We start from the raw sequence: 16,553 nt of genomic DNA on the forward strand, positions 1-16,553 counted from the left end.
CTTGAACCTGGGAGGTGGAGGTTGCGGTGAACTGAGATTGCGCCACTGCCCTCCAGCCTGGACAACAAAAGGAGACTCTGTCTCAAAAAAAAAAAAAAAGGCTTTTTAAAAATGCATGTGTGTGTGTACACACATATACATAAATCATTATATTCTCTTTCAGTTTCAGGAGACAAGTATTATCTTTAAATCTAAATGGGTGCAATTCATTAATGAAAAAATTACAACATCTTTTTGCCTTTCTGGCTCATACGCAGGTGAGTGTGTTTGTGTGTATAGTATGTTTATGTTAACAGTGTGGTAATATTCATTAAACTTTACATTATACCTAACCTTTTTAACTGATGAAATAATATAATAGATATCTCATCCGTACAACAAATCCACTTAGAAATGCTAAAGAGATACTGCCTAAAATATCTAGATATTTTTCTATTTTCAGGATATGCCCTAAGTTTTTATATTTTTCTCTTGCTTCCCATTATTGTAGCTGAATATTATGCTGACTCATTGATCTAGAAATTTTTACAAAGAAAATATGATTTCCTATCCAATAAATAAGCTCCTTCATGAAGAATTATTTTTGAATGCATCTTTGTTTCCTGATACTAAATTAATAGATTTGTACAATAATGAGCAACTAAAATAATATTGTGGTGCCTGGGCTTTTTTCTCTTTTCTTATGTATACCCATTCATTATAACTAAAGATCTCTGCAGTTCTGTTTATCTGTTAAGTTCTAGAGCTTAAAATTTTGTGGTGATCTTTTATGTCCACACATTAATCCAGGGTCATTCATTTATGTTAATGGCACCAAGGTGGTCATATATAGTAAATATTCACATTTATTAAGAGACACTATATGCAGTCAATGGTAAGCATTAAAGGAAGAGTCTTGGTCAGGCGCCGTGGCTCACACCTGTAATCTCAACACTTGGAGGCCGAGGTGGGCAGATTACCTGAGGTCAGGAGTTTGAGACCAGACTGGCCAACATGGTGAAACCCCCATCTCTACTAAAAATACAAAACTTAGCTGGGCATGGTGGCACATGCCTGTAATCCCATCTACTCAGGAGGCTGAGATAGGAGAATTGCTTGAGCCCGTGAGGCAGAGCTTGCAGTGAGCCGAAATCATGCCACTGCACTCCAGCCTAGCTGACAGACAGAGCCCCTGTCTGAAAAAAAAAAAAAAAAAAAAAAAAAAAAAAAGAGTCTTTATGTTCAAAGAACTTTTAGTTTAGATTTTGAGCCTATACACATGAATTATATACATATCATTATTTATATTATATGTTATTTTTCTGGTTTTACTTTCATTGCCTTTATCTCACAGAGGTCTAAAGGAGTAGTAGTTAGGGCCAGAAGAAACAATAGGTTGAGAATTGGTGGGATTCAGTTGATGGGAATGCTTTTGTTTTCTTTCTACAAGCTGAGAAATATCACAGATATAACTTCTTAAATGGAAAGAATCTAGACAGGATTAATATGAGATGATAGTAATGGCCTATGAGTAGTTATATACTCAGATAATTTTATTATTCTTTATCTGGGGAAAGTATGTTCACAAATTAAATTTACCATATCAAGACCAAGGGAAATGAAATGAAAACTATCTCCTTCCTCACTCCCTGTTGTTTCCTCGTAAATTGATTTTTGTGCTTTCTTTATCACTAGTCTGTATTTATTATGTATAAAATATATATGTTTATATGTATATGTAGGCAGATATATACTGTATTAACTTAAAATCTTAGGGGAGGTTTCCCTGCTCCTCCCAAGAAAAGAAAAATAGAAATTAAAAAGAGCCTGATTAAATTTCTGTCACAGTTGAGATTCTCTCTGGTAGCAGCCTGACAGATTATTTTAGGCAGATAGATTTTCTCATATAATTGAAAAGTCCTTTTATCTTATAATTAATAAAACAAACTTATTGAACATTTACATTTTTTTAGCCCCTGGTCTAAATCTTTTATGTCTTAATCATCAAAAACAGTCTATCATGTAATAAGGTATATCCCCATTTTACAGATGAAGAAAACAGGCTTACATTACCTGTTCAGGGTCATGCAAACAAGCAGCAGGATTGAGATATGAACCAAACAGCTCTGAAGCCCCTGTTTAACATAGGCTAAACTTCCTTCCTTCAGAATGCTGTAAACCCTTAATTTGGGTAAAATTTTTCTTAACTAAGAACTTCATTGTTATGAAGTTATGCCACAAATAATCAATGTCAAGAGAATTCCAAAGTTTCAACTTATAATCACATCTTTGAGATGCCTTTTCAGTTCTCTTTTGTCATGGCAAAATCTAGGATTTGAACCTGGATCGCTCTAGAGTCCACAATTTAATCACTAAACAGCTTCTATACTTTAAAAAAAAAAAAAAAAATTAGCAAGGGTTTCTACCCAGTGTACTCACAATCTGCACATTTGTGACATGTATCTACTCAAGGAAATTTTCGCCTAAAGGAGGTATGCATGACTCTACTGTAGAGTATTTCCTTTATTACTTTGTTCAGAATACACACTAACAAAATATACATTAATCTTTTTTAGATTTAATTTTTATCAAAAAATTGTGGACTCAAACATGTGACTGTCATAGAGGGATGATACTAGGAGCTTTATATCGAGAGTTAGACTTGGGTTCTACCTTAATGTCCTGTGCCACTCATTTAGCTGTATGACCCTGGACAAGTCACATGTTTCTCTAGCTCTCAATTCTGCTCTGCAGAGTGAGCAATTATGACTAAAGATTACCTAACTTTATTTCTAAATAATTTTATCTGTCCCTGAGTTGCCATGTCCGGCCCTTTTGGCTAATGCGATGTTAACTGTAAATAATCTTTATTAAACACTGTATATTAAGATTTCAGTTACTTGGTTCATGCTATAAGAATCACTTCCTTATATTTTCTCAATTGCTATTAAAAGAGGGAAGCATATGCACCTCGGATATTCTTTGAGGCTTCCAGACCTCCATGGTTTACTCCCAGATCACAGCAAGACTGTTCTGAATACCTCAGATTTCTCCTTGACAGGTAAAATGTATTCTTAAAATTGTGATTTGAGTGTTGTCTTTCATAACAGTTTAATTCTACTTAATATTGCTTTTACCTTTAAAAACATATTTCAAATGTTACTTTTTAAAATACTATTGCATTTCTTGTATGTTTTTTATATATTGTTTTTAATTGGTTTTCCTTTTTTGAATTTTCTTCCTTGAGACCAGCTGTTCTCAAAGTGTGATACAGGAACCCCTGCGGGTTCCCAAAACAGTTTCAGGAGTCTGTGAGGTCTTCTCTTTCCCAACAGCATAACTGTGTGAGGCCAGATTTTCTTTCTATGTTTCATCCAAAAAACATATAACAATAGAATGCAGAGAAGATATGAGGCTCCAGCTGTCTTCTATTAAGCCAGATACTTAAAGTATTTGCAAAATGTAAAACACTGCCATTCTTACTTTTTTTTTTTTTTTGGTTTTAGAAAATACAACTTTTTCATTTTTAAAATGTTACTAATATTAAATAATGGGTTTATTATTGTTAAATGTTAATATTTTATTTTCTCAGTTCTGACAGTAAATATCAATAGATACAACCCATATAAAGGAAAGCTCTTTTTTAATTATTTTTAAGAGGTTAAAGGGGTCCTGGCACCAAAAAATTTAAGAGCCACTCCTTTAGACCAGTTCATAATTGTATGGGTTTGGTATATTTTATTGTCGCCTGACCACTTATTTAATAAAACCTGTTATCATCTGTATCTCCCTGTCTTTGTTCTGCTCTGTGGAATGACTAGTAAAGTTCGTTGGGCTCGGTATGTGCAGCCTTCCTTCCATTCAGCTAAGAATCTATTCAGTAGTTTATTTGTGCCTGACTTTCTATGAGATGTCAGGAAGACAGAGATATATAAGACAGTTAAGAGACGTTTATAATTAACTGCAATGTAATACGTGCTCTTAAGTAGCAGTATGTGTAATGAGAATATAGAGTAGTAATAGCCACCCAGCTTTTTTCCTGCATTCTCAAGCTATTCAATTTTCTTTTAATTAAAACAGTAAAACCTGATTTGTTTACATTAAACATTAAATTTGATTAAAATAGTTTATAGAAGCCACTAATATTTTTAAATAGAAATGACATTTGAAGTTAATTTAAGTAGCTATATAATGATATCCTCTCCTGCAGGCTCCATGAAGAAGAAAAGATCTTGAAAGTTCAGTCCTCACACAAGCCTTCTGAAATTCTGGAATGCAGTGAAACTTCTTTACAGGAAGTAGCTAGTAAAGCAGCAGTACTAACAGAGACCCCTCGTACAACTGACAGTGAGAAGACTTTAATAGAAAAAATGTTTGGAGGAAAATTACGAACTCACATATGTTGTTTGAACTGCAGGAGTACCTCACAAAAAGTGGAAGCCTTTACAGATCTTTCGCTTGCCTTTTGTCCTTCCTCTTCTTTGGAAAACATGTCTTTCCAAGATCCAGCATCATCACCCAGTACACAAGATGGTGGTCTAATGCAAGCCGCTATACCCAGTCCTTCAGAAGAACCAGTAGTTTATAATCCAACAACAGCTGCCTTCATCTGTGACTCAGTTGTGAATGAAAGAACCATAGGCAGTCCTCCTAATGAGTTTTACTGTTCTGAAAACACTTCTGTCCCTAACGAATCTAACAGGATTCTTGTTAATAAAGATGTACCTCAGAAACCAGGAGGTGAAACCACACCTTCAGTAACTGACTTACTAAATTATTTTTTGGCTCCAGAGATTCTTACTGGTGATAACCAATATTATTGTGAAAACTGTGCCTCTCTGCAGAATGCTGAGAAAACTATGCAAATCACAGAGGAACCTGAATACCTTATTCTTACTCTGCTGAGATTTTCGTATGATCAGAAGTATCATGTGAGAAGGAAAATTTTAGACAATGTATCACTGCCACTGGTTTTGGAGTTGCCAGTTAAAAGAACTACTACTTTCTCTTCATTGTCAGAAAGTTGGTCTGTAGATGTTGACTTCACTGATCTTAGTGAGAACCTTGCTAAAAAATTAAAGCCTTCAGGGACTGATGAAGCTTCCTGCACAAAATTGGTGCCCTATCTATTAAGTTCTGTTGTGGTTCACTCTGGTATATCCTCTGAAAGTGGGCATTACTATTCTTATGCCAGAAATATCACAGGTACAGAGTCTTCATATCAGATATACCACCAGTCTGAGGCTCTGGCATTTGCATCCTCCCAGAGTCATTTACTAGGGAGAGAGAGTCCCAGTGCAGTTTTTGAACAGGATTTGGAAAATAAGGAAATGTCAAAAGAATGGTTTTTATTTAATGACAGTAGAGTGACATTTACTTCATTTCAGTCAGTCCAGAAAATTACAAGTAGGTTTCCAAAGGACACAGCTTATGTGCTTTTGTATAAAAAACAGCATAGTACTAATGGTTTAAGTGGTAATAACCCAACCAGTGGACTCTGGATAAATGGAGACCCACCTCTGCAGAAAGAACTTATGGATGCTATAACAAAAGACAATAAACTATATTTACAGGTAAGTTGGAAATACTTTGTTGAAAATATTAAACAATTGATAGATAAATGAGTACCCTCATTTTGAAATCTAACTTACAAGTTTTTATGAAACTCTGAAACGTAGGTCTGGATTTATATGAAGTATTCTCTACCTGTATAAATTGCCTTTCTAATATTGTGACAATTTAAATGAAAAGTGGCAATCAGATGTAATGCAGATTTTATTTGTTCATTACAAAAGATGGCTCATTATGAAATCATGCCATACAAAATACAGAAAATTTACAAAAGTGGACATATCCTCAGTCTCACCCACCAAAGGAAACAACTGCTAAATGTGGTGTTTATGCCCGCAAGACCTTTGTGTAAATATTTTAAGGGCTATTTATTGATATTTAGGTGGATAAGATAAAAAAACACTAAAAGGTAGACTATGTAAAGAAAAGATACTCATATTCTTTGAGGATGTGGGCAGTAAAACCAAGGAGATAATAGAACAATTGTAAATCAAAGCCAAGGAATGGTTTTATATGAGATAAATTTATTCATAAATATACTTTTTTCAAGGAGTTAGTGATTTTATTACTTAAAGGCTAATAAAAAGTTAACATTCTTGCTGAAAGTATTTTTTTGTTGTTGTTGTTTTTGAAACTTGCCAGTTCTCAACATACAGGGCTAGCAGTAAATTACAGGTGAAATTCTAGGTATATTAATTGGGTGGTCTTAGTGATTTTGAGTTTGAATGAGTACATTTAAAAAATTTTGTGTTTGAAAGTCACTCCTGAAAGATACAGATAGAATAAGAAATGTACCACTATAGTACTGATTTTTAGAGGGAAATTTTCTCAAAAGCCTTCAAATTTACTGCATTATAAAATACTCATACATTTTTAAAGAAATATAGCAATGTTCTTGAGTAACAAAAACAATGAACTTTACAGAAATAAATAGAAAATCAGAATATTTGTTTGATTAACTACTGAAGACTAACATCTAGTCAGATGGCTTATAATCAACATACTAGAAATAGATTGTATTCAACTGTGTCCTTCTTACTAGATATCATATAAACATTAGTCAAAGGAGAAATACGGGTTTTGAAAGATAAAAAACTACTCTCATTTCTGTGATTAGAATCCCAAATGCTTGTATAGCCATAGCAACTACTTGTTTGTAGCTTAGCTCCAAGTGATTTTCCAGTTTATCTTGCCATTTACCCCATTACTTTCTGATTATACAATATTTGAGCGTGAGGAACTGTTCTTTTCATTATTATTTTAAGACTCGTATGTTACTTTAATATAAAGAAAAAGCATTCTGTATTTTGTTAATTCAGTTTTTCAGTTTTATGCAGTTGTAAATTCTGTCTTAAGTTTCATATTGACAAGTTGTTTAATGCAAGAAAAGATACCACCAAAGTTTACATTAAGGTATTATCCTTATTAAGACTAGGTAGTAAATCAGAGTTTCATTATCAGAGTACCCTTTTAAAGCAAAAATACAATAATAAGTATTCTTTTTTTTTTTTTTTTTTTTTTTTTTTTTGAGATTGTCTGAGATTATCTCATTCTGTCACCCAGGCTGAAGTTCAGTGCCGTGATCATGGTTTACTGAAGCCTCGAACTCCTGGGCTCAAGTGATCCTCCTGCCTCAGCTTCCTGAGTAGCTAAGGACTATAGGCATGTGTCACCATGCCTGGCTAATTTTAAAAAAAAGTTTTTTTAAAGATTGTCTTGCCATTTTACCCAGGCTAGTCTCAAACTCCAGGGCTCAAGCAGTCCTCCCTCCTCGACCTCCCAAAGTGCTGGGCCACTGCATGTGGCCCAATAATCAACTCAGTTAGGAACTTATATTTAGATTGTGATTATTTACATTTATTGATTGATTGATTGACACAGAGTCTCACTCTGTCACCCAGGCTGGAGTGCAGTGGCTTGATCTCGGCTCACTGCAACCTCCGCTCCTGGGTTCAAGCAAATCTCAGGTCTCAGATACCCAAGTAGCTGGGATTACAGGCATACGCCACCATGCCTGGTAAATTTTTTTGTATTTTTAGTAGAGACGAGTTTCGTCATGTTGGCCCGGCTGGTCTCAAACTCCTGGCCTCAAGTGATCTGCCCACCTTGGCCTCCCAAAGTGCTAGGATTACGGGCATGAGCGACTGTGCCCAGCCTATTTACTTTTAAATACAGTGATTGATAAAGACTCAAATTGTGAAGTTTTTCATACCATTTAATCAGATCATTCTGGTATTTTAAGTACATGTTGAGAGACTACATTGTTTATTCTGTTATGTGAATGCTCATAATTACCAGGCAATAGAAAACTATAGTGTTGAGATTATGTATACAGCAGTTTTCAGCTATCACTTCTTAGTTTTAAACACCTGGAGCATGTACATGTGTGTTTTCATTCTGTCATTTTGTTTTTATATCCGTTTTTCAGATATAATTCTTATATGTCATGCTTTATAATAGATTACTATGTCTGGACTATAGCTTTAAGAAATAGCATTATACCTATTTATAAAACAGTTATAAAAACTTAAATCGTAAAAGTAAGGATGTGAAGTGAACATTTTGAGTTCCTCTGCTCTTGAACAATATTGCTAATGAATTTAACATTTTAGTACATATCAGGGTAGCTGCTTTCATTTTAATACTTCATAATCACATTAGAAACTCACCTTGTGATAATTTTAAGAAGCTTTTTTTAGGATTTCATTTTTACATTTTAGGATTTCATTTTTCAATTTTAAATCTAGCCACAACCAGATTTACAAGTGTTAGAAAATGTTGCTCTTTTGAGTATTGGCAAGATCCGTGGTTTTGAAAAACCCAGGCAAAAAATCTTTTATGACAAACCATTTTCTACTCTGTGTATCATAGCCTGACATTTGGGAAAACAATGCAAATTGTGGATTTCGAAGTAAATTTTTGAAAGGACTTTTCTCTTCATATATTTCTTTCCCTTCAGTCCAGCTTCCATTAGGAGTATCTCCATTGTTTTAGTGTCTGGAATATAAAAACTAAGCCTTTGGTTAGGATACAGTGAGAGATTGTGTAATGCATCATCCTTGCATGGTCCAGATTACCCACCCATCTGTCCCGCATCAGCCACAGTCCGCTTCCTATCTTGTCTTGCTTGGTTTATTTCCTTTGTTTCTTTGGAAGAGGTAGTAGTTCTTAACTTCTTAATTCTTTTCTTTTTCATACATTCAGAAGAGTATATTCAATATGTATGTGCAGTTTAAAAAAAAGGATTAATGTCAACAGTTTCACTTGAATGAGAAATATAAATATACTGAAAATTATTTGTCTCAAGGAGCAATAACTTTCCTGTGACTAGATCTATAGTCTACTACTGAAATTAGAATTAACTTTAGTACTCATATAAATTTGTGATATAAATTACACATTCTATGATAATCATAATTTTGACATTGTACACAATGTTCTTAGCTATATTAAGTAAAATGAAAGACAGTTTTTCCTATTTTTATCCATTGTCTAAGCTTATCATTAGAAAACAGAATACCGCACATTTTTTTCTGTCAGCCATATATTTCTATAAATAATAAAGCAGAAAAAGAATATTACTTTTTTGGGATGCTGTATATCTTGAAATACAATATAGGTTTCATGGGTACACATGCAATGGAGTTACTAATTTTATATTTTATGTCATTCGACATAGTTTCTTTAAGGGAATCACTATACAAAAACGTCTATGCAAAATTTGCCATATCTTTTAGTAGCAGAAGTTCAAGAAGAACTTCTTAAACTCTACCTTACATGTCTGTTCAGTTTTAATTCATTAGGGAACATCATCTATGTATCTGAAACTGTGTATTGTTTCTCAGATACAGAGTCATAGTTTCATTGCTTGTTTGGATAGTTTAATAGGTTATAGAGCTAGAACAATGAGGATTTGTGGCTGGGGGGGTTTGTGTCTGTTTCTGATGTTACTTATGGCACTTAATTTCAATCTGTAAAACATTTGTAATTCCTACTTTAATTTTATAGATCAAGGATAAATTAATATATATATCACCTTAAAAATACTCTGTAGGTAGACATTATACCAAAGAGCCAGCAATTGTAAATGACACTGTAAATCACCAAAATGTTTTTAAGAAATATCCTGCAAATTAAGTTTTAAAAGCCCTATCAGAGACTGGTTAGTTAAGCCATTTTGTTACAAGGATTTATCAAAGGTCCCTTTCAGCCATAAAAATAGGTGATTCTTGATCATTTTGTGTACTGGGACTTGAACAGAAGATGCTGTATGCTACTGAAGAATAAAGTATCCATAATGTGACAGATAGGTGTCAGGGTATGCCTGGGTCTTTTCTTCGTAATGAAAAATTGAGCATTTTGTGAAGAGGGATAATAATAAACTAAATCATTTTAGCTAGAAATTATAAAATAGTATTACCTTGCCAGATGGAACAAAATCACTAGGCCTTAAGTTGAAAAATCGAAATAATAGTGTTTTTGTTATTAATGTTAACTGTATTTTGAAAGCCCTTCAGGATAATTATGCTAACAAGTTCAGGTATGCTGTGACCAGTAACTTTTAGACCTTATTTTTACTAACCCCATTCGTAATCTGTAGATCCTCTTCCAGAAAAATAGGCACATGCCAGAATATTTTGCCTATTTTTCCAAAGAGTTTGTGGGTCCCAGTTTTAGAATCCAGTTGTATACCTTGCCAAATGAATTTGCCAGTATTTATTCACATTTGCTCCCTTTGAAGCTAAACACCTAATAGAATTCTAATCTGAGATCATTAATATTTATTGAATACCTAATATATGCCTGGCATCTAGATAAATATGACTGATTTCTGATAAAAGTTTTCCTGATAAGGAAACGTTTTAGATATTACTGTGAGGAGGTAGGCTTCATTTTACTTGTCAGTGTTTTTTGAGACCTGTCTTATTATTTATTGAGAAATAGTCTATGGAAAGGGCAGAAAAAAAATTCATTCTTCTTCCTTTATTCTTACGTTTAACTGTAATCACCCACTTCCAAAATAGCCCCAATTGCTAGAGAATAGATAATCTATTGTGATAATCTTTGAATTCTATGTTAAATATATTAGGAAAGAATCCATTCCAATATGTTTTAGAGTGTTGCAGGAACTGTAATATTTTCTTAGAGAAGTTTTTTTTTCGTAGGTGCTTTAGTTTCAAAGTTATTGAGATTTGAAGAATGCTTATACGGATTAAGGTAGTTTTAAAATATTTCTATAGATGATATAACCATTGTATTTAGCATTTTAATTTCATAAAAATTATTTTTAATTTTAGGAACAAGAGTTGAATGCTCGAGCCCGGGCCCTACAAGCTGCATCTGCTTCATGTTCATTTCGGCCCAATGGATTTGATGACAATGACCCACCAGGAAGCTGTGGACCAACTGGTGGAGGGGGTGGAGGCGGATTTAATACAGTTGGCAGACTCGTATTTTGATCCTGAGAGAGTCCAAAATGCACTGGTCACGAAACATCTAATACTATGACTGTTAAAATGTCACAGACTATAACAAATATCTATCTTTTATTTTTCATTAGACCCTTATACTTCAAGAGAACACATTCAGTGCTTGTTTTTATTTTCTTGACACATTTATTAACAAAATGCATCATGGAAAAAAAATCTACCTCTTAAAATTCCATTTGCTTTTATGGTTAGACATGCTTGACCAAAAATGTTCAGAAGAAAATATGTACCTGGTCCCTAATTAAGCTGCATTAAATTTGGTAGAAGCATTTAAATGGTCTATCTTCAGTTTTACTGAACAAAAAATGTAATTTATTTAGCATTCTTTATAAAAGAATTGATGCTAGAGGTAAAAAAAAAAATACTTGTTTTTAAAAAATCCTTTATGTCTTGTGTAATTACCCCATTATTAAATTCAAGTCTTTAAAAATCAACTAGAGATGATAAAGTCTCTAAGGAAGGCAATAACAAAATTTATCAAGATATAGTACTTTTCAGTTTTTGTGTAGTGTCTTCAGCATCACTGTATCTGTATTTCAAGTACAAATGTTTTTAAAAAGGATTCTTTATACATATGTGCTGAATTGATTTTAAGAAAGTTGCATGATCCTGTAGGAGCAACATTTTTACCTAAAAAATGCTAACTTTGTAGTATTTCTAATTGTTCAAGGATTTTAAAATTCTATTTCAGGGAGTATATCTTCTGTGTGTTTTGAAGGAGGTGAGTTCTGTATGTGCCTTGCAGTACTGTAATTCAAAAATAGGAATCTTTGGCTGCGAAATGTTTTTTTTTTTTTTTAAATGAAATGTTAGGAAGTAATTTTTGTGCTAACATTAAAATTATAACTTTTTGAAAGGTAATAGATTTTCCTTAAGTAAAATCTGATGGTTCTAAATCAATCAATGTGATAGTTCATTTTTAACTCTTAGAAGAATTCAGAGGAAATGAACCCAGCTAAGTATAAAATCTTTCTTGATTTTGTTACTTATTCCTCAGAATATTAAACATTGATCACATATTTTTAGAGTTGTACATTTGGGTTTTTTGTTTGTTTCAGTCATATGTTTTGCACCGTTGTTTCTATTTTCATAGTTCTAGATAAAATGTTAAAATGCCAAACCCTACCTTCCTACACTTTCTTTTGCCAGGAAACTGGAAACATGTCAGTTCTCCTGGTTCTTGATTATACAGTACTCAAGAGTTATCCCAGTTATCCCCCTTCCTAAAGGTTTTAACTTATCCACAGTTGTTCATTGTTCTCAAGATTGGTCTCATATTTATTTTGAAAACATTTTAAGGAAAAGAATGTTCTTCGATGATTTGGGGTTTATCTTTTTCCCAAGCTTTCATGGCAGTGGTTAAAAAAAAAACAGAAATCCTCATGTTTATTCCACTACCTCCCATTCCTAACCTGTTTCCAGTCACCAGGAAGATTAGGAAGGCAGATTAGATTAAAAACTGAAAATTCTTTGCAGATTTAATCAAGGTTCTCCTCCTTATAAATGAATGAACCAGTTATCATGCTTTTCTGTGGTCTTCTTATCCCAATAGTGAATTTCTGAGCTATCCTGTGTATTCAGTTATCCACTTACTTGATAGCAACTTACGATCAAATTATATCAGTCTTGGCATTTATTGAAATTGGTAAAGTGGTTTAATATTTGATAGATTGATATTGGGCTAAGATGCTTCTAGCAACTTTCATAAAAGCAATTAGACTTACGCAGCTTTATCTATGAATATCAATCAGGTCTCTCAAGGATTTTATGTATCAAGATAATATGTATTGACTTTTTTAAATGATAAAATGAATTCTAGTTAGAGTCTTTCCTTAGTATCTGCAGTGGATTGGTTCCAGAACACCATCCCCCAATATTAAAATCCACAGATGCTCAAGTCCCTTATTTATATAAAATAGCACAGAATTTGCATATAACCTATGCACATCCTCCCATATACTTTAATCTCTACATGATGAGATATGATTGCATAGCACTTACATTGTGCTATGTAGTTGTTATACTATATTATTTTTTCATTTGTGCTATTTTTTATTATATTTATTGGTTTTTTAAATTTTCTATCCAAAGTTGTTTGAATCTACGGATACAGAGCCTGAGGATATGGAAAGCTGACTGAATATAGTAACACTGAGAGTATTCAAATAACTTCATACCAGTACCAAAAACTTGAAGACTTCCTTTTAACATTAAAAATATAGTAACGTTTTACATGATTTGTTGAATTCAAAATATTTGGAACCAGAATAATCAGAAACTTTATTCAAAACCTATGCAGCTGAACTTTTTTAGTAAGGTAATACTCAGGACTGCTCTGATTCTAACAGATCCCTGTGACTTAATTACAGATTTATTTGTCATATTAGGTCTTTTCTTTCTCCCATATTCCTAACTCTTGTGCTTAGCTCCAACTCTTGTGAGATTTAACTCTGAGGACTGAGTAGAGTGCTATTGCTGTTTGTCTTTCCTTTAGTCCAGAGTAATCAGTTTAAATGAAGTTGCTTATTACTGCTAAGAAGCATTAGGCTTCACTGATAGCAAAAATGAAAAACTGTAAATCTGAGTCTGTTTCTTTCAAAGATATTTATTGACACAATTAAAGTAAAAAATTGTTTAGAGATATGCAAAGAAGGAAATATATAGGATGTCACACAAGCTCTGATAACCTATCCACTAAGCAGGTGCCTATGCAACTCTGATTTATGGCATTAACATATCTCAAATTGGAAGAAGGATTCTAGCTCATTCTCCATTCAAGCATCTTCCCACTGCCTCTCTTCCAGCTAAATAATCAGAGAAGCAGGGCAGCATATGCCTGGAGATCCCTGACTTTTATCTCCATACCTTAAATTGTTGATAGATCCTTTGGATGTAGAGATAAAAATCCATCATGATGTCTAGAGGTATTGGGGGGTCCATGTGAAAGGTTCAAACAACCTATTACATATAACGCACATCTGGAAAGAATAAAAATTTTCAAGCTAAGTCTTAAGTTCAAATCTACATTTTTTTCTCTTCAGTTCTGTTCTTTGTATGATAATATTTACAAAAGTAGTTGTCTTCTTTTCACATACTACCTCTTTAAAGCTATCATCTTATAATAAGTGGAATTGGATGCTTATTGTGTGCCCAGCAGAGTTTAGGAAAAAAATAATTGGCATAGTTTCTCCAGTTACTGGAAATCTTCATTTTGATGCTTTGTACTTTGTTCCAGGTCTTTAATTCTCAGTCAGTCTTTTCCTATATTGTGTACTTCACATGATACATTCCATATAAAGAGCTCTTTTAAAATGAATATTTCAAAAATACTGTACATTTATAGTATTTTTTCTCATACAAATTCGATAGTTTATATATCCTTTCATCATACATTTTTTCTAATGAGTTTAGATTTCTGAAACTAAATATTCCTGAGGTAGAGAAAAGTTATTCACATTTTACAAAAACATACTAGGAAATGCTAACTGGTTGTTGTTAGCAACTCAGTAACATCGCCCAGAGGAGTAAGGTTAAATCTTAGATAATGCAAACCTGTAACTAAGAAGTTAAAGTTCAACAGTAAAGAAATTTGAATTAAAAGTTGCTATCCCAAAAAAACAAATAATTCTAAAATATAAGCTGTTTCATATGTATATTCTTAAGTTTTATCAAACTGTTATGTATCGTCAGTGTTAGCCTAAGTTAATTTTCTTACAGAGTCCTTTTTTAGAAGTGAACGAACCTCAAAATGATGGGGGATTAAAAAAACAAACTGCTTTAAAAAAACTAGCTTGTTTTTAAAAAAAGCTTTCCCATATGAAGAAATTTGTATAGAAATAATTTTTAAAGAAATGAGAATCAAGATTTTCATAAAATCAGCAATCTAGGTTTCACAAATTCAAAAGAATTTATTATATAAAACCATTAGCCCCACTGTTACATAACCAGTGTGGACTTAACATTAAAAATAGAATCTAAGAAGTCAGCCAAGTGTATTGCCAGCTCTCGTCAGTGTCTGTTACGACCTGCAGTTGTTTTTCTCTTCATGGAGCTCATGTTTTCATGTTTTGCTTGTGTTGTTGACGCGCGCACGTGCACACACACACACACACACACACCCCTTGATTTCAGAGGGTGAAAAATTTAGCCTTTCCTGGCCAGATCATCAGTTTTTAACCTTGCATTTCATGTTAAAATCACTTGAAGAGCTTTTTAAAAATAATACCATGCCCAAGCCTCATCCCAGACCAATTACATTATGTGGAGACTGGGCATCAATGTTTTTTGAAGTTCCTCACATGATTTTAATGTGCCACCTGAGTTGAGAACTGGACTACAAAAGGAATTTCTTCCCCATAGGTCTTTCGTTCAAGGGGATTATTAACATATGTCAAGAGTCTACCGTGTGCTGGCAGATATCTATGTCTTTTTAACTTATACCAGCCCTGTAAGTGGGCTCATACCCATATCCTCCCTCACCTCTTAATGGACAAAGAAAATAAAGACTCTGATTAAGGAACTTGCTCAACATCGCGAAACTAGTAAAAATCAGAGCTGAGATTTTAACCCAAGTCTTCAGAGCTCCAAAGTCAATATTCTAATGGAGCACAGGACTTAAGCAAATTACATATTAACAAAAGCTTAACAGTGAATTTTGTAAAATGAAATATCAGTGTTTCCCTTATCCTTTTGCACTCCAAACATGATTCCTTAAGAGAAAAAAAAAAAAAAAAAAGAAAAGATCTACTTTGTTAAAACCTATATGTGATAATCTAAAGGGTTGAGAAATGTGGTTCTTAAACTCATTTGTTATACCCGCTTAGTTTCTGTTTGCTTTACTAGGTTTATCTTTTCCATTCTTGCCTTTATGCCCTCTCTCATGCATATTGGACCTTGCATCATGTTTTTTCACACAGCACCATATACTTGCCATCTCAAGACCTTTGCACATTCAGGTCTCAGGATAGCATACCTTATGCTACTTTCTCTTCCCAGCTTTCAGCGGACTAATTAATTGCCTCCTACCTCCATATGTTCATATCTTCTCATACTGACCTCCCAAGCTGATTAGTCTCCCCCTTTATCCTGAGGTGAATTTTACTTCACAATACCAATGCTGGGTATGTATACTGCATTTCCTTAAAGAGATTGCAATTTGTTCTGTATGCAGTTTCCCTTTGAGAAGGCCATGGCTTAGCAATGGGGCTAAATTAGCACTGAAGTAAAGGCTAATCCTTTACAGTATAAAGTTTACACCCAACAAAGATTAAAAGTAGGTCTTAAAAGATCAAATTCTAATGCTGGTTAAATTCTTTAATTTAACTGCATACAGAACAAATTGCAATCTCTTTAAGGAAATGCAGTATACATAGCCAGCATTGGTATTGTGAAGTAAAATTCACAATATCCAGCATCTGATCAAAAAGTATGAGGCATTCAAAGAAGGAAAAAAATCCAGAAATTATGGAAAGAAAGGAATTTGCAAAATAGGAGCTTAAAAGGAACGTAGAAAAT

At 33.4% G+C, this 16,553-nt stretch overlaps 1 protein-coding gene across 1 annotated transcript in view; it reads left to right on the forward strand.

The window, feature by feature from the left end:
* The window catches only part of USP38 (ubiquitin specific peptidase 38), a 37,645-nt gene extending 25,587 nt beyond the window's left edge, over positions 1–12,058 (forward strand). The window contains exons 7-10 of the mRNA XM_007999873.3: positions 164–257; positions 2,934–3,040; positions 4,190–5,552; positions 10,848–12,058. Coding sequence (XP_007998064.1) covers positions 164–257; positions 2,934–3,040; positions 4,190–5,552; positions 10,848–11,009 — 1,726 coding nt within the window. The 3' untranslated portion in view covers positions 11,010–12,058. The remainder of the gene's footprint in view (positions 1–163; positions 258–2,933; positions 3,041–4,189; positions 5,553–10,847) is intronic.
* The last annotated feature ends 4,495 nt before the right edge of the window (positions 12,059–16,553 follow it).

Source organism: Chlorocebus sabaeus, chromosome 7, assembly GCF_047675955.1.
Source record: "Chlorocebus sabaeus isolate Y175 chromosome 7, mChlSab1.0.hap1, whole genome shotgun sequence".
In the NCBI taxonomy this organism is placed as follows: domain Eukaryota; kingdom Metazoa; phylum Chordata; class Mammalia; order Primates; family Cercopithecidae; genus Chlorocebus; species Chlorocebus sabaeus.